This window comes from Taudactylus pleione, unplaced genomic scaffold (assembly GCF_031769625.1).
Source record: "Taudactylus pleione unplaced genomic scaffold, aTauple2 ptg000156l, whole genome shotgun sequence".
NCBI lineage: Eukaryota > Metazoa > Chordata > Amphibia > Anura > Myobatrachidae > Taudactylus > Taudactylus pleione.
The window spans coordinates 26976978-26996649 of NW_028284558.1; the positions used below are offsets into that span (position 1 = coordinate 26976978).

The window sequence follows — 19672 nt, forward strand, 5'->3', positions numbered from 1 at the left end:
ACGCATTGGGAAAGTTGCCTTTGCCTGAATGAACTGATACAGATAAGCTATACCTTCTAAGCTACTTATTGGATTATTTATTTACCTCCCCATTTTTAACAATTTAAGAACCTTTTAAGTACCAGTTTTAAATTGTTAATATGTATTGATCCTTTTATGCTTTGACCTTATATGTCTCTCCTGTTTTTTATATATTTATATATCCTTCCAATAACTATTATATGAATATATGAATTTTATATAAGGCATATTTATTTATTGATTTATCGGCACGATTGCACTTTGTATATATTTAACAATTGCACTTGCTGTGTTCATTCAAATGGACCTAATCTATGTAGGTCCCCCCTTTTTTAATATTAAAATGTGTTATTTATTTTTATAAACATGTGTTGTATGTATTATACCTGCAAGCACTATTTGCACATCTTATAAACACATGTTGTATGTACCATACTTGCAAGCACTATTGCACAAAAAACGTTTTATTTATACGTCAGTCGCTCTACTACCTGGTACACTTTGAACATTTACACATAAGGATTTCACCAAAAATCCTATCACTCTGGGTATAACAGACACCCTTTTACCTGAAGGGAGAACGTATATTGATACATCTTTTAAAGAGTCCTCTTTAAATCTCTAAGTTGGCGCCGGGATCCTTCCCTTTCAAAAAAATAAATAAATATATATATATATATATATATCTGGTCAGAAGTGATCCGGCACTCATATAGAGAAATAACTTAGCCCGGTGCTTCCACAAATCTCCAATAATAAAGTCTCCAAAGGTGCGGCATTCAGGGCATATCCAAGTAAAGAACACTGACACGCACAGTGAATTTTTCAACGTGTCAATCTATTTGATGACAATCTGTGTGTGTGTGCAACTTGCTACTTCTAACACACACACATATAAAATGCACTCTGGGGCCACTACTTTAAGGCATGTATCCAATCAACCAATCATGTGAGAGCAGCTCAATGCATAAAAGCATGCAGAAAACATCAGAATAGGCAGAAATGAGATGTAGGTGACTTTGACTGCGGAATGATTGCTGAAGTCAGACAGGGTGGTTTAAGTAACTCAGAAAGCTGCTCTTCTGGGATTTTTTCAGTGAACAGCTGTTCTGTGCTTGAAAATGGCTGATAACTTGACATGGTTCAACATGACAGGAAGGTGACATTGACTCAGCCGTGTGTTACAACAGTGGTATGCATAAAACCATCTTTGAATACATGGGTTCCATACAAAAGGTCGACAATAAAATGGTCGACAATGATTTGGTTGACACCAGAAGGTCGACATGGAAGAAGGTCTACATGACAAAAGGTCAACAGTACAGAAGGTCGACATGTACAAAAGGTCAACATATAAATGGTCGACACAGCAATGGTTGACACATTTGTTGTTGTTTTTTTTGTTAGGGATAGGCACTTATCAAAGGGTTCGGGTTAGGCACCAAGAGGGACAGTTAGGGTTAAGATTAGCGTTAGAAAAGCAAAAAAAATATCAGTAATAGGACTTATATAAAATCTTGTAAAATAATTGAAAATAAAACCAAAAACAATAGCTATGTGGTTTGTAAAACCATAGATCACAACAGTTCATGAGTCGATGTAACAATAGAAATGTATCAGCATGAGTCCATATACATTTAGCAACAAGTGTTTGGATTTTGTTTCAAACCAAATGGTAAAAAATGCATAAGCAGCTCGGTCAGCACATTAATCCACTCTGTGCAATATGAAAAAGGGTTAATCACCTGTATTACATGGTGTAAGTTTCTGCAGCTGCATCCCTTGGAAAAACAGTGTGTGCCTAATTTAGATTTCTGCTGTGGTACAGACGGTATGGTCACAATTTTGCGTAGACCACATGAATTTAGGATTCCCACTTTGTGTACAGTTTAGGGTGTTGTGTAATGGTGCGGGGAATGTTTTCTGGTACACAATAGACCCTCTTTATACCAAATGAGCATCATTTAAATGCCTTGGCATAGCCTAACTGAGTATGGTACTGACCACATGCATCCCTTTATTGCACAGTCTAACCATCTTCTAGACTAGGGGTGGGCAGTAAGCTGTTCCCCCAGCTGTTGTAGAACTACACATCTCAGCATTCCCTGCCACAGTTTTGCTATTTGGCCATGCTAAAACTGTTGCAAGGCTTGCTGGAATTTGTAGTACAACAACAGCTGGAGGGCCGCTTATTGCCCACCCCTGTTCTAGACTAATGGCTATTTCCAGCTGGATAACAATCCATGTCAATAAGCATCTCAAGCTGGTTCCACGAACATGACAAAGGAGTTCCTTTATGATGTGGTTGCTAGGAGAGCAACTGTGTGATACCATCATGGCAACGTGGGCCAGAATCTCTAAAGGCCCCCATACACGGTACGATATGCACCTTGCGATGTGACGGCCGATCCGATGGCTGACATATCGGGCTGTCCCCACACACGGAGCAATCCGCTGCCCGACATGCCGACACCCCTCTCCCCCAGATCAACTGAACATGCAGAAAGATCTGGAGGAGCGATGTACGATCCCATGGAAGCGCGCACTGGCCGATATCATACCCATACACAGAACGATATAGCAGCAATATCGTACCAACCCATCGAATCGGTTGTTATATCGCACCATGTATGGGAGCCTTAACAAATGTCAAATGTCTCCAGCACCTATTGAAATTCATGCCTCGAAGAATTCAGGCTGTTATGGATGCAAAGGAGTCCTACTCAGTACTAGAAATGTGCACCTAATAAAGTGGCCAGCTTCGCATCCATTCTGCGAATACATGATATTTAACCATTTTAAAGTGGTTCTTCAGACCGCTTTAATTTCTGTACTTACATTTGTAATCCTACAATGCGTTGGATTTCCTTTAGTTTCCTTTTGTGTGGTTATAGTGTTTAATTCTTATTAAATTAAGGTCATTATAACCTCCTAGAAGAGTTGTTTATTTTTGTTACTTTTCTGTAGAACGGTAAAATATTGTATGGACAGGACGTTGGCAAATGTGCAATGTGGATCTGTTTAATGACCAATGGTGACAACGGTAACTCTGCCCGATAGATCTAAAGACCTTGGTGGAGAATGCTGAAAGACACAAGAACAAAACAGTATGCTAAGTAGAAGTTGCAGGAGGGTCGTTTAAAAATGAATGGAAGTTACCTGAATGTGTAATATACCTTTTTTAAAAGTTTCATTTTCTTGAATGCATCAGATATTCCGTAGGGGTATTTATTATAATTTGGTTGTGTATGAGGATTGCTGGTCTCTCTCTTTATTCATGAAATATGGAGGCTGACTCTGATCAGTACGTAAACCCGATTGTTTACGCAGTAATCCGATTGTTTGAGGTCTGCGCATGCACAGGATCCGTTCTGCACATGTGCAGAACGGGTCCTTTAATTAGAATCTTTCAGAATCAGAATCAACTGTATTGGCCAAGTATACAACCGTATGCAAGGAATTTAACTCCGGTTCACTACCAGCCAAGTACTTACATAAAATAAAACATATCAAATACAGACATTCACAATACACAACTACAATACATAAATAATACACATTCACAATACACAACTACAATACATAAATAATACACATACACAATACACAACTACAATACATACAGTACATAATACATTAAACATAAAACACTCCTCTAAATAGAAAACATCCTAATTAAAATTGGATCACCTGTTTAAATTTTATACAGTCAAGTATTTAGTAAAAGAAACGCTAGAGGAAAAAACTATTAAAATGCCTAGATGTCTTTACAGTCCGCAATCTGTATTGCCTACCTGATGGGAGCAATTGCAACAAATCATACCCGGATGTGATTGATCTCCTACAATATTCCTTGTCCTCTTTCTGACCCTGGACAGATATAACACCTATTATTCTCTCTGCTGCATAAAACAAACTCCATTATTGCTGAATAAACAAGAGTCATCAGCTCCTGGAAACAGTGGTGTGCCGTCCCAGTTTTATGCGAGTGCCGAGGCCAGGGTCTGTGTCGGTAGACGCAGATTTCCTGGCCTCGCAAGCTGCCAGCCTGAATAAGCTGAAGCTTACTTAGACTAACCAGTACTTCCACCATTGCGACCGACGGAGCGTCTGTGGACACTGGACTTAGGGGGTCATTCAGACCCGCTCGTGAGCGCAGGATGCTCGCAAGCGGGTCGATGTTACCCCAATGCGCATGCGCACGACGGAGGGACCTCAGTTGTGCACATACGCGAGACCCGGACCAAGCTGTCGCTCGGGGTCTCGCACCAAAGGGGGTGTGCTGTCGATGGTGACTGACAGCACGCCCCCTTTGGTGGGCGTGCCGGGGGCGTGGCTGCCAGACGGAGGCGTTCCCATGGGAACGCCTACCGTCTGGGTCCGGCCCCACTGACATCACTAGTGATGTCAGTGTGAGTGATTTTGACTCTGATAGAGCCAAAATCACTCCAGGGCTTGCGGTCACCGAGACCCTACCGCAGGGTCTCGTCGCAAGCCCGATGGTCGCGATGGTCTTGACCATCGCGACCATCTTTTTGGCCACTCGCATATGCTGTGGGTGGTCACCCACAGCTATGCGAGCGGCCAGGAGGCCGCTCCATTTTTAGGTAGGAGGACACTGATTCAGAGCGAGCGCTCTGGTCAGAGCGTCCGGCTCTGAATCAAGCCCTTGGATCACAATTACTGTCAGGAGGAGTCTGCTTTTTATAGACGCCTCCTGCAGTATTTATATATTTGCTGGATGGTATTGCACATCCTATTTCTTGCGGCTGTGCAATACTGTCCACATCTGAATCATGCCCATGGAATGGTAAGGGAGGAGTGTACATCCTCTATCACTGCTGTATCAGAGAGCAGGCATGCTATGAGTATACGTGTTGTATAGTGATGAATATATTTGTATCCATTTCTGATATTTTATGATGAGCAGCTTGAAAAGAGCATTAGACTATAATAATGTGTTTGTTTGTATGTAACGAATGTTTGCTGGATAAAATGTAAGAGTTTGTCTTGGGCAGTTCCTCCATCCACCCTTTGTTTATATGACTTAGTGTTAATCCAGCTTTATCTTTTTATGTAAAGCAATTAGTGAATGTGCAGCTTTTTATATGTACTTTCATAAATAAGCTAATAGTCTGCTGATTTACAGGTTTAACATTGTCTCTTCAGTGTTTTCCCCAGAAAATGTTTCCTGCCGGGTGGCATCAAAAAGTAGCCGGGTGGGGGCCTTCACAATAATAAAATGTTTTAAACCCTGACCTTATAATAATTTAAACTTGAAATAAAATTTTATATATTAATTCTCCTCTTCTTTTTAGAGGCCCAGATGTCTGATTATGAAAAAGCTGCAAAGTCTGTAGGATCTGGTCATTTTTATACAGCTCCCAGATACTGTCCCCACTTGCAAGCCCCAAAAGTGCGGGTGGCAGGGTGGTGCACCTGCAAAACACAGCCTGGGGAGAACACTGCTCTTGTATGTTAACCTGGATAAATATGCGCATTATTATTTTGCTTTATGCAGCCATTACCAATTATTTTCCGCACTCATGCTCTAGGGAGTGACTTCCCTCCATGTGGAGTGCTTTGTGTTAGAGAAGCTGGAGGATAATTATTATGCACCCCCCCCCCCCACTGCCCAGCAAAATAACACACCATAATAGGACCTGGTGACAGTCCGCTTTAGCTAAAGTGTGCTGAGTAGGTAAAAGGGTACATTTCCTGACTTTTAAATATAGTTGACATACTCACAAAATCAAAATATTAGGGTTAGCCGGCCGCCTCTTTTTGTTCCAGGGCCGGTCACAGATATTAAAGATATGTCTCTATGAATGTCCTTTTATTTTAAAATGGACCAACCATCCAATAAAACACCTCTTCTGTGTATAATCAGTTCTGACTAGCTGGTCTAGAGTTATATTGGACATATTAGGACTGACTGATAGCTGCACACTAATGCAGTTTGCAGACGGATCTCTCGATTTTTAGCATCTCTGCTTGCGTCCGAGCCTGGCGTATGCCCCTAGAAGTGTTTGAGGGTTCTTCTCAGGCACGCGTCACTTGTGACTAAATTGGCATATCAGGGTGGCAATGGGGCATTCACACATCGGCTAAGTTGAGTTGGGAGCATATTGTGGGCTAGTAGACAGAGCTGTACATACTGTACACAGAAATCCATGGTTTCAGATCAATCTCTTGCACTAAGTATAGGCTGGTGCAAGTCCACACTGATAGTGATGATGGCTATTAGGACAAATGGATGTATAAGGGCGGTGTGGCTGCATCGATGCGTCCACCTGTGAATACAGGCGAACATACGCTTTTGTTTTTTGCTGTAAACATAATGTGTCCATATCTGCAGCCAGCTTGTGTGTAACTCTGAATCAGTACTTAAGTGACTGTGGTGCTGAGAGCTGCAGTGTGACCCAGTTCCCCATCACAGGTAACACTGTTATACTGAAGGGTCGTGATTTATGTGTCTACAACCTGCATACTGTATAACAATATAAAGAGAAATCATTTTCATACAGTAGTCCACGGATGCTGTCACTTATGGTGGAGACCACAAAACATCCTTCATTTACACAGTCCTGTCGTATATGAACCATTGTAAACTATATTTCCCATCCTGACAGGGTTACTGAAGTAGATTATCACACTAATGTATAGAATGCGTTTTCCAATACTTTGCAAAAAATATTAACTTGTACAAAAATATTAACTTGTACAATCCAAATATGAATACACAAATCGCTTTGTCCATATAGGACATGTGAGGTACAATTCCGGGTACATATGTCTAAGTCCCCTTCCCTAGAAACAGAGGGAGCGTTTGAAGCTAGGCTTCCCACGTGCATTGTTATTTTCTGCCTTGTGTTCTTTACCTGCCTGTTCCTGTTGAATTACATTTTTTGGCTATGGTAACTCATTCACACAGCAGACACTAGACTATGGGCCTGATTCAGAGTTATACGCCGACCCGATGGTTTACGTACAACTCCAATGGTTGCCGATTGGCGCATGCACAGATTCTGTACTGCACATTTGCCAATCTGTGTCTGCGATGACGGTGGCAGTGCCCCTTTGTAAATTATGCTGCGCCCATTTGGGGGAGGGGAAGGGCACTGATGGCCAGCGTGCCAGAAAAATAAGACGTGTCGGTCTTGTTTTCCGACGCAGCTTCACTGGAACTAACAGCGTGAATTTGCCCAGCAATCCTGAGTAACCTGAGGGTTACTCAGATGAGCAATGTACTCGCAAGTCATCCTAATCACGTATAACTCTGAATCAGGCACTATGTTGTCCGTTTTGGTTAGCCCAGCAAACATAGCAAGTTTGGCCATAATTGATACAAAATGGAACCAACTACCTTTTCCCCACCACATGGCTAACACAATACATGTTACAATATTGGGTACAAAAATAGACCCCACAGCACTGAGAGGCATACACAACGTCAGTCAATATCTACATAATTACCTTATGTGACCAGTCCCTGAAGTGCCATGATAAGGCTGCGTGGTTATATGCAACTACTTCTGCAAAGCTAATGCCTCAATTATATTTAGGCAGATACAGCTTAATTAAACCTATGCAAGGCTGTTTGTTTTTCCTGGTAAAGTTATGAAACAAGCAATAATGGCCAGGACATTGCTATGTGTTACTAAAGCTGAAAGAGGGGATACCACAGTTTAAGAATAGAGAAAATTATTTGTACCCAATAAGTCAACCAGCAGTGGCCCATCTTCAATTCCAGTTTAAAAGACATTGGGTCCAGGAGGATTTAGCTTTCCTCAAAATATAACAGGTATTGTGGTTATAAAGGAGGATGTTATACTTCATAATGGGTTGTGATGTTCTAAATGGCTAAAGTATCTTCATTTAATCGAATCAGTTTTGAGTAATAAAACTAGTGCAAGTCAACTATAACCTAATGCTGGCCATACGCCTGCACGATTTCGGGCTGATTGGCCGATTTTCGACGAGTCTTACAATGGATCCTCTGGAAATCGTGTATTTTTGGAGTAAGATACGATCCGATGCACGCTCCCGCAGCTCCTATAAACAGATCTTATGATCAGATGTGCAGCACATATGTTCCATCCTATCGTGTGCAGATCGTACTGTTTATTTTGTGCATGCGATGCATCGTGCGTCCATTCAAGTCATTTCAATGACTGTTTCCCAATGAGCGCATGAGGCACAGGATCGATCATACAACAGATGCTGTGCTAAGAAAAACAACAAATATGCTGCCGGGACTGCCAGGGAGCTCCGGGGAGTCAGATGGTGAATTTGATCTGATGCTGGTCGCGCAGGTGTATGGCCAGCATTAGTTGTAGGAAATATGAACCTTTAAATCTTACTTATTCCCATCATGTGCATTTGTGTTGATTCCTGTGAAAAGTAATGAAATATGATGTCAAAGGAGGACGTGTCCAGCGCACAGACTGGAATAAACATCCCTGTAGTTAAATATATATTTAAAAAATATTTACACTGGTTTTCTTATTTTCACAGATGTTTTGGGCGGATATAATGGAACCATCTTTGCCTATGGACAGACGTCGTCTGGGAAAACACACACCATGGAGGTAACGCGTTCGCTGTAAAACGACATTGATGTAACTATGGCGTAGCACCTCTTCAGTAGGCTTAGCGGACATGTGGCTCTCCAGCAGTTGTGGAACAACCATTCCCAGCGAGCAGCCCTATTCTATATTTCTTGTAGAAAAATGAGACCTTAAAGGTTGCACTTGACCTAATCTATTTTGATGGTTGCTGGCACCTCTGACAATCTACTAGGTGAATCTTCACATTTTCAAGCGTCCCCCCAAAAATCGCCATACATCTCACAGTGGTGGGAATCACAAATTCTGCATTGTGAAGTGTAGAGTAGGGAAATCTATTCAAGTTAATGTAAAATCATCATACTTATTTTAAATGGGTAATTCAATAGGCGAAACAACCCACAATCCCATAGAAATTAATAGCCAATTGTAATTAAGTGGAAATATTAATGTAAGTAAGCAAATGATAAAGATTAAATCTTATTATTATTAAATATGAAAATGTAATATTTTATTTATTTAAAGGAAAAGGTAGAAAATTTTACTATTTTTGTGGAGCCACATTTTCCAGCAAGCCGTGGCAGTCAGGGGCTACCCAAGCTTGCTGAGAACTACAAGTACCAACATGCCCTGTCATCCAGGGAATGTTGACTCAGGACCTGATTCAGAGATGTATGCTAATCCCATCGCCAGTGAGACTTTGTTTGCAGTGGTTCATGCTAATGCCGCAGCTGCTGTCATTTGTACAGAGATGCACCATTGGTCGCACCATCAAATTTTAGAGCAAATCTGTGGTTGATCAGAATGTCCGTCTGAACTAAGCTGCTGGGGCCAGTGAAACTGAGTACAAAGACGCAGTAGCATCGGAGACACATACGCTGTGCGACTCAGACACATCGGCCAGCTGCGCAAATTGGTATTGGCAATAGCGTTCACCTCTGAATCAGGCCCTCAGTTCCACTGTAGCATTTCATTGCTTACCACTAGCCCCATTGTTTTCAGTGGGGTCAAAAGGTCCATCCAGTTGCAAACGACTAAAGCAATAATGTTGCTTGTGATTGGCTGCACTTTCCCTTTCATTACTATGGACAATGCATTTTATTTATTTATTTTATTTCCTTATTATTTATGGAAATTAAGAAACCAGATTAATTAAAAGAAAATGTAAATGTTCCTTTTACACGTGGCTTGCCACATCTGCTGGGTCCTTACATGAATAACCTAAAGGGGTTCTTTCCCACACAGGACTTAAAGTGAGGTGAGGACATAGGGCCTGATTCAGAGCCGGACGCTCTGAACAGAGCGCTCGCTCTGAATCAGGGCCCTCCTCCATTAAAATGGAGCGTCCTCCTGGACGCTCGTATAGCTGTGGGTCACCACCCACAGCATATACGAGCGTCCAGAAAGATGGTCACGATGGTCTTGACCATCGCGACCATCGGACTTGCGACGGAGACCCTGCGGTAGGGTCTCCCTGCCACAAGCCCTGGAGTGATTTTGGCTCTATCAGAGCCAAAATCACTCCCACTGACATCACTAGTGATGTCAGTGGGGACTGACATCACTAGTGATGTCAGTGGGGCCGGCTTCAGACGGTAGGCGGTCCCATGGGAACGCCTCCGTCTGGCAGCCACGCCCACCAAAGGGGGCGTGCTGTCAATCAACATCGACAGCACGCCCCCTTTGGTGCGAGACCCGGAGCGACAGCTTGGCTGTAGATTAATTAAAAGAAAATGTAAATGTTCCTTTTACACGTGGCTTGCCACATCTGCTGGGTCCTTACATGAATAACCTAAAGGGGTTCTTTCCCACACAGGACTTAAAGTGAGGTGAGGACATCGTGCGCATGCGCAGTGGGGAACATCGACCCACTTGCGAGCGTACTGCCGCTTGCGAGTGGGTCTGAATGACCCCCATAATCATGAATGTGAATCACAGAAATAACAGTGTATTTATGGTTGGAGGTGCTCTCATGGATATCAGGGTACACATTAGACCATATATCATTTGATATATCGTTTTGAGGTGGATCGGAACAGTATATCGGGTACATTGTCTCCCACGGGTCACATGCGATATTGTGTGATTGGCCATGCTGCACGGCCAATCACACCATGTCGTATGCTGGTCTGTGCAGTGTGATGAAGGACGGAACAAGGTATCGTTCTTCTGTCGTTCATTACACCAGGTAATGTGTGCCGGTAATCTTGCATGGTCCTGGGAGAAGGTAAATCACCCCAGCCATCGGCAAGCCAGGTCGTCTAATGTGTACCTGAATGCATAGAAAAGAAAGTTATGGAAAGAACCAATGCTATATATATATATATATATATATATATATATATATATAAAATCCTATAGTATGATGAAATCAAGATATAAAATATAACTTTTAATACATTATTCTAAAAAACCTTTAATAACAGACGAACATGAATCTAATACAACATATAGTATGACGTAGGTTTAATAACCCAATACGTTTTTCCTAGGTTAAACGCACTATAAAGGAAAAGTACTAGGTAGTGTTAGGAATATGCAAAGGAGAGGAAAGGGCGTTGGTGTTTCCCAAAGGTGAAGCAAAAATAAAAAAGCAGCCATCGATGCTTCCGATCTGATGGATGTACTCTTACCATCAAATTGTGGGTATTCAATAGTCGCCAGCCATCAGGTGCAGCTTTCTAATGTCTATCCGATGAACGTAATACGGAAGTGGTGTCCTCAGTTCAGCTAATGTGTGCAAGCAAAAGCTCTCAATATCCATCCCTACTTTACATGCTCCATGAAAATGAGAGTAGCATTTCGACTTTTTATTATTATTATTATTATTATTATAAAGTAAAAGATCCATCATCCCTAAATTGCTCCCGGAGATGAACGTTCTTCTCGGGCTTATTTACAAACACCAAAAATAATAATATCAATCCCACAATGTCGCACATGAATGTAAAATAGATATGTAAGTATTCATACATTTCAGTTCTGCATTTGCACCTTTAACACAAAAACCATATACACCGGAATCTCCTCAAACGGTAGTCCTTTAACCAACAGTGTAAGAAAATATTTTGAAAAACCTTATGAATCTTGAGCAAATGATACAGTAACTTAGTAAATCAATGATTAATCAAAGGGAAAAAAGAGCAACATGTTAAAAGGATTAATATTGCAGCATGTGGTGTTTTACTTATAAATTGGATACTTTTATTAAGCTGTGTTCTTGGTTGCTCCTCTGCCATAATAGTCACACACTACTCTCCTCTCCTCTTCCCGCTTTGGTGGTTTGAAATATTCAGAGTGGGTGTTGTGATTCCTCCCCCATGATCCTTATTCATAGGCATCATAACCCAGCTTGTTTCAAACTTACAGAGCGGGAAATGTAAGCGTAATTCTCTGCAAACTCCACCTCCATGTTGGTTGACACGGTTCTTTAGGACCCTAAAGCTAATGGGGCCCTGACAACCTATAAGATGATATATGTGTTTTCTATTGGCTCTGGATGCTCCATTCAGTAAAACCAATGATAGTCTTTTCTCATAGAATGCAGTTTATATTTTGGACATACCTGATAATGCTACTAGGCTAGAATGTCTTTATTGGTAGGCTATGATTTGTTTTAAAGGAACTTTATTTAATTATCTTATATCTGCAACTAAGTACAAAGGTTATATCTTCATGGTCATTATTTTACTGTTTTAAGTACAAGCCATTCATTCAGACTGAGGGAGACGTAACACCACAATGTAGACTTTTCTAATTGTATTTTATTTTTTAAGTGAGGGGGCTAAAATTAATACTTCATCCCTCTTTAAAGCCCTGTATAAATAGTTTATAAACAGTTTTGATCACGGTGGCTCTATAACTTTAATTAAAAAGAGAAAGAAACAGAAAAGTTCCAGTATTGCTTATGTGGTGTACTTCAGTTACATCTATACCAGAGTTGTCCTAATTAAGATCATAAATGCCTTCTAATGTAATATATGGTTTGCACCAGTTGGCTGTAAGAAATACATGGAGCCGTCAGAACGCTGCCACCAACATCGGCAATTCTCACTCAAACCCATAGAGATAAATGACAAGGAAAATTAGAAGTGTTGGATTACCGTAATTCTTTGTGATGTGAGCAGCTGAACGTTGCAGCGGCACTTTGAGGAGAATTTAATTTCTGCTAAGTTAGAATCTAGAATTGGGCCCAAGACTCCTTAATGGGGCTTGTGCATTGTGGGTGCCTGTGTTGTGATTGGCTGATGAATAAATATCAGCTTTGTTCCATCTTCAGGGGAAGCTGCATAACCCTCAGCTCATGGGAATCATTCCAAGAATTGCTGCAGACATATTTGATCACATTTATTCCATGGATGAAAATCTGGAATTCCATATTAAGGTAAATGTGATGGCTAATTCAATATGGCAGATGACGAATTATCGTACTTGTGTAAGGAGGTTATTGTCTAAGGCAGAGGTTCCCAAACTCGTTCGTCAAGGCTCCCTAGTAGTCTAGGTTTTAAGGATATCCATGGTTGAGCACAGATGGTTAAATCAAAAGACAGAGGTACTAATTAACTCACCTGTGCCCAAGCATGTTTATCCTTAAAACCTGGATCGTTAGAGTGCCTTGGGGACTGAGGGACTGATTCAGAGCCGCTCGTAAGCGGCCGCTCGTTCGCTCCGAGCAATGTTCGCACATCTGCGCATGCGTATGGGTTGTAATGCGCATGCGCCAACCAGTCAGTGCGATCAGAAATCGCGTGCTGGCAAAATAGCGAATGCCTGCTAATTTGAGTGACAGGATGAGGCGTTTGTGGGTGGTAACAGGGGAAGGTGCTTGAAAACAGGGAGTGGAGATCCGAACGCAGGCGTGCCAAACGGTCAAAACGGGCGTTTTAAGGGTGTGCATAATTAACAAAGCAGCGTCATCGACCACGTCAGTTGGTTGTCTTTTAGCCTGAACTGCTCGCATGATTGCGGTAGGAAAATGCTACCACAAGAATAGCGAGCAGTTCATACGCCTTTCGATGTACTCGATTAATCTAATAAATAGCGGAGATGACGTATGATGCGAGCGGCCAAGGGGTGTCTTTACAAAATAGCGAGCGCATGTTTCGTTCGCTCGCTCACTCAGACATAGAGGCGTCAACAGACCGCAAAGAGCGAGCGCTCAATTTAAATAGCCAGCCCCTTTTTCTGAACGATCGTCCGCAAATAGCGTCCGGCTCTGAATCAGGCCCTGAGTTTGGGAACCTCTGGTCTAAGGGCTTGCACAGTGGTCACTGTGTGATTAAGAGAATTACAAACTGTAGTCTAGGTTCAAGACTTAATTTTTGAGTGTTTATCCACACAATCTGCTTTTTCCCCTATAGCTCAGCTATCCGTCCTGTCGAGTGTTAATTCACCTGGACTCTGATTGTGCCACTGCTTGAGATCTGAGTTTTTACTAAGAATAGACTTATAAATGTTTAATCCAGGGCTGGATTTAGGTTTGTGGGGGCCCCTGGGCAACACATTTGATGGGGGCCCTATTTTATAAAATATTCACAAACAAATTAAAAGGGGCCAAAACTTTTATGGTTATACTGAGCGGCTCTTGACCACTCTGGCTGTGGGATTCAGCTCAGCTGCGGACATCCTGTGTGTGTGATGATATCATATACTGTGTAACCAGCACTGCAGTGCAGCAGCCAGCACAGCAGCAGCTCTATGGGACTGACTGTCTCGCGTGATGTCATCATCCTGCGAGACAGCAGGGAAGTGAGTTGAGCTCCGCGGTGGCCACTGTATAGGGAACAGCTTAGCTGCCGAGGAGAACCGCAGCCCAGGCAGTGATATGCTATTCTACCTTCGTGTGTGGGGTCCCCTTAGGCGTGGGGGTCCTGGGGCGACCGCCTCTGCCCCCCCCCCCCCACCTCTATAATCCGGCCCTGCTTTAATCCATCTTTTGGAAGCTGTAAAAACTACAGTGTTTTTTTTTTTATTTTTTTCTCCTAGTTCTGCTACTGAAACAATATTTTTATTTTCCCATTTCAGGTCTCGTACTTTGAAATTTATTTGGACAAAATCCGGGATTTGCTGGATGGTAAGAAACACTATTTTTTTTTTATCAGAGTTGGGGAACGGAACCGCTGGTATATTAAACTGTAACTAATTCCTTTGCCTGCACTAAACTTGGATTCAATTGATGATTCCCTGATACAGAAAATGTAAAATGGCTTAGGGCTACATGGGAACTGGAGTTTATTTATTAACATTTATCAATATAGCACCAGAATATGCCATTTTTCCTCATTATGGCAATTACAGGAAAAAGAAAGATTATTATTACAAATAGGGCAGAGACTACAGTGTGTATTGTATCTTTCTGTAATGATCAGTGCTCTCACTTTGCTCCCATAACTGTATTACTTATCATTTCCTATCACTTTCTTCCCTGCAGTGTCTAAAACAAACCTGGCTGTGCATGAAGATAAGAACCGCGTACCCTATGTGAAGGTATGCTATGTCGTGTCACAGCCCAATGTAATGCTGGGTACACACGGGATGATCTGTTCAGCGAGCGATATTGCTGAACTATCTCCCTTGAAATTCCCGGTGTGCTGGATGAATGATATTGTTCATCCACACACCAAAGATATCATCAATGACCAACGATCGTTCTCCCATATGGAAAATGAACGATATCTTCCAGGTTGGCCTGCATGCATGGACGATATAGTTATCGTCCAGCGGGAGCGCGCATTGTTGGTCATTCATTGCATACACACGGAACGATATGAACGATATATCGTTGAACGATATCGTTATCATTCAAAGATATCGTCTCGTTGTATGCACCTTAAATTTGCTGCTATTTGTGAACTTGTTTTTAAACATTTTAAAGCTATAACAAATACACGGTGTATGCTGGATTTTTAAGTCTTGCTCATGTTGAGCAGTTAATTCTTGTCATACACTGCTGAGATCCAATGAGGGAAACACTGTCTGCTTATAGATTGGTTTCTGACTCATACCTAATATCATGCTCCTAATGTAAGGTAACGTAATGACCTAAAGAGCTGCAAATACAAATCATGTTTTTTTGAGAAGATCAATTTTAGGTGTCTTTTGTGTGTGCTGAGTAGCTATACGTTTGTATTATTACTGCTTTACAGTTTGTGCATATTCTGTTTCTCTCTGTAATATTTGTGTGTGCTGAGTAGCTATACCCTTGTATTATTACTGCTTTACAGTTTGTGCATATTCTGTTTCTCTCTGTAATATTTGTGTGTGCTGAGTAGCTATACCCTTGTATTATTACTACTTTACATCTTGTACATATTCTGTTTCTCTCTGTAATATTTGTGTGTGCTGAGTAGCTATACGTTTGCATTGTTACTACTTTACATCTTGTACATATTCTGTTTCTCTCTGTAATATTTGTGTGTACTGAGTAGCTATACGTTTGTATTGTTACTACTTTACATCTTGTACATATTCTGTTTCTCTCATGTAATACATGTAATATTTGTGTGTACTGAGTAACTATACCTTTGTATTATTACTACTTTACATCTTGTACATATTCTGTTTCTCTCATGTAATATTTGTGTGTGCTGAGTTACTATAACTTTGTATTATTACTACTTTACATCTTGTACATTTTCTGTTTCTCTCATGTAATATTTGTGTGTGCTGAGTACTTTACACTTGTATTATTACTACTTTACATCTTGTACATATTCTGTTTCTCTCTGTAATATTTGTGTGTGCTGAGTAGCTATACGTTTGTATTGTTACTACTTTACATCTTGTACATATTCTGTTTCTCTCATGTAATACATGTAATATTTGTGTGTACTGAGTAACTATACCTTTGTATTATTACTACTTTACATCTTGTACATATTCTGTTTCTCTCATGTAATATTTGTGTGTGCTGAGTTACTATAACTTTGTATTATTACTACTTTACATCTTGTACATTTTCTGTTTCTCTCATGTAATATTTGTGTGTGCTGAGTACTTTACACTTGTATTATTACTACTTTACATCTTGTACATATTCTGTTTCTGTAATATTTGTGTGTGCTGAGTAGCTATACGTTTGCATTGTTACTACTTTACATCTTGTACATATTCTGTTTCTCTCATGTAATATTTGTGTGTGCTGAGTAACTATACCTTTGTATTAATACTACTTTACATCTTGTACATTTTCTGTTTCTCTCATGTAATATTTGTGTGTGCTGAGTAACTATACCTTTGTATTATTACTACTTTACATCTTGTACATATTCTGTTTCTCTCATGTAATATTTGTGTGTGCTGAGTAACTATACCTTTGTATTATTACTACTTTACATCTTGTACATTTTCTGTTTCTCTCATGTAATATTTGTGTGTGCTGAGTAGCTATACACTTGTATTATTACTACTTTACATCTTGTACATTTTCTGTTTCTCTCATGTAATATTTGTGTGTGCTGAGTAGCTATACACTTGTATTATTACTACTTTACATCTTGTACATTTTCTGTTTCTCTCATGTAATATTTGTGTGTGCTGAGTAGCTATACACTTGTATTATTACTACTTTACATCTTGTACATTTTCTGTTTCTCTCATGTAATATATGTGTGTGCTGAGTAACTATACACTTGTATTATTACTACTTTACATCTTGTACATATTCTGTTTCTCTCATGTAATATTTGTGTGTGCTGAGTAGCTATACACTTGTATTATTACTACTTTACATCTTGTACATTTTCTGTTTCTCTCTGTAATATTTGTGTGTGCTGAGTAGCTATACGTTTGTATTGTTACTACTTTACATCTTGTACATATTCTGTTTCTCTCATGTAATACATGTAATATATGTGTGTGCTGAGTAGCTATACCCTTGTATTATTACTACTTTACATCTTGTACATATTCTGTTTCTCTCATGTAATATTTGTGTGTGCTGAGTAGCTATACGTTTGTATTGTTACTACTTTACATCTTGTACATATTCTGTTTCTCTCATGTAATATTTGTGTGTGCTGAGTAGCTATACGTTTGTATTGTTACTACTTTACATCTTGTACATATTCTGTTTCTCTCATGTAATATATGTGTGTGCTGAGTAGCTATACACTTGTATTATTACTACTTTACATCTTGTACATTTTCTGTTTCTCTCATGTAATATTTGTGTGTGCTGAGTAGCTATACACTTGTATTATTACTACTTTACATCTTGTACATTTTCTGTTTCTCTCATGTAATATTTGTGTGTGCTGAGTAGCTATACACTTGTATTATTACTACTTTACATCTTGTACATTTTCTGTTTCTCTCATGTAATATTTGTGTGTGCTGAGTAGCTATACACTTGTATTATTACTACTTTACATCTTGTACATTTTCTGTTTCTCTCATGTAATATATGTGTGTGCTGAGTAGCTATACACTTGTATTATTACTACTTTACATCTTGTACATTTTCTGTTTCTCTCATGTAATATATGTGTGTGCTGAGTACTTTACACTTGTATTATTACTACTTTACATCTTGTACATTTTCTGTTTCTCTCATGTAATATATGTGTGTGCTGAGTAGCTATACACTTGTATTATTACTACTTTACATCTTGTACATTTTCTGTTTCTCTCATGTAATGTTTGTGTGTAGGGCTGCACAGAGCGGTTTGTATCCAGCCCGGAAGAGGTGATGGATGTGATTGATGAGGGGAAAACAAACAGACACGTCGCCGTCACAAGTAAGTCACCAATATTGTTCATTTTAAATACAGAATTGTTTCCATTTACCTTTAAAGTAACAAGGCTGTCATCTTCATATTTGTATTTATTACAGCATGGTGACCAATTATGGGCCAGGCTGGCATCTCAGCTTTGGAACAGCCGCAAGCTCTTCGTCAGATTTGCTCTTAAACATAAGGCCTAAATGGCCAGGTGTATCAGTGTATACGGGCGTCCTCTACTTATGCTTTCCTCCTGGCCAAAAGTTGCCAAACCCTCTCTCTTGGCACATCTGTGGAGTTTTTTAGTGAAGTTCAGCTATCTCCTGGTACATGATTCCGCACAGAACTACACTTTTAGGTTTAGTTGGGTCTAATCGTCCTTGCCTCCTACTTTATAGTTGTGTCCATTAAAATGTAGTCTATTATAAGCATGGTGTTTCAAAAGTTCTGATACATCATTTTACCCAGGACTAATACCAACCTTCTTCCTCCTTTATCTGCAGACATGAATGAACACAGCTCCAGAAGTCACAGTATTTTCTTAATTAATATAAAACAAGAGAACATCGACACAGAGAAGAAGCTTTGTGGGAAACTGTACCTTGTGGATCTGGCGGGCAGCGAGAAGGTGATATATTCTTACAGCCACAAGCGGCTTGTTTACAGAGAATTGTTAGCAGATCCATAGATGAACATCAATCAGTCTATGGCTGGCGTTATATATTTTTATATTAGTTTTGCACAGCATCTGCCCCTAGATATTATAAGTTATAACTAATGCTTTGGTGTTTTCGCTTTCTATAAATAAGCGCACATTAACCTTTATGTGACATTAATGGGCAGTAAATTGAACACTTGTTGCATGATCCCCTTGAGCACTGCAAATCTATGTTCATCTATCATAATGTACTATATATCTTTTAGGAAGTACATTACCACTGATGCTTTACCATTATTTCCCAGGTCAGCAAAACCGGAGCTGAGGGAGCAGTCTTAGATGAAGCCAAGAACATCAATAAATCTTTATCTGCGCTGGGCAATGTCATCTCCGCTCTGGCTGAGGGAACGGTGAGTATATGAACAGCCATGTGCCAGATTCTGGTCATCGATGGCTCTCGCACAACACAGTTACCAATTCAAATCAATATGAAGACTAAAGGATCTATGTACTAAGCCTTGGAAAGAGATAAAGTGGATGGGGATAAAGTACCAAGCAGTCAGCTCCTTACTGGCACTTTACAGGCTGTGGGCCTGATTCAGAGACGGACGCAATAACGTTTTTTTGTGCAGATCGAGCGATTGTTTGTCATTGCGCATGCATATAAGCCACACCACGCATACGCTGCATTTGTCTTTCAATTCCGC

The 19672-nt window shown here is 40.3% G+C and overlaps 1 protein-coding gene across 2 annotated transcripts in view; it reads left to right on the plus strand.

The window, feature by feature from the left end:
* KIF5C (kinesin family member 5C) overlaps positions 1 to 19672 on the plus strand; it is a 110512-nt gene that overhangs the window by 11564 nt on the left and 79276 nt on the right. For both annotated transcript variants that reach the window (XM_088474875.1, XM_088474876.1), the window contains exons 3-9: positions 8539 to 8612; positions 12868 to 12972; positions 14613 to 14661; positions 15019 to 15074; positions 18238 to 18325; positions 18811 to 18935; positions 19271 to 19375. In XM_088474875.1, coding sequence (XP_088331001.1) covers positions 8539 to 8612; positions 12868 to 12972; positions 14613 to 14661; positions 15019 to 15074; positions 18238 to 18325; positions 18811 to 18935; positions 19271 to 19375 — 602 coding nt within the window. The remainder of the gene's footprint in view (positions 1 to 8538; positions 8613 to 12867; positions 12973 to 14612; positions 14662 to 15018; positions 15075 to 18237; positions 18326 to 18810; positions 18936 to 19270; positions 19376 to 19672) is intronic.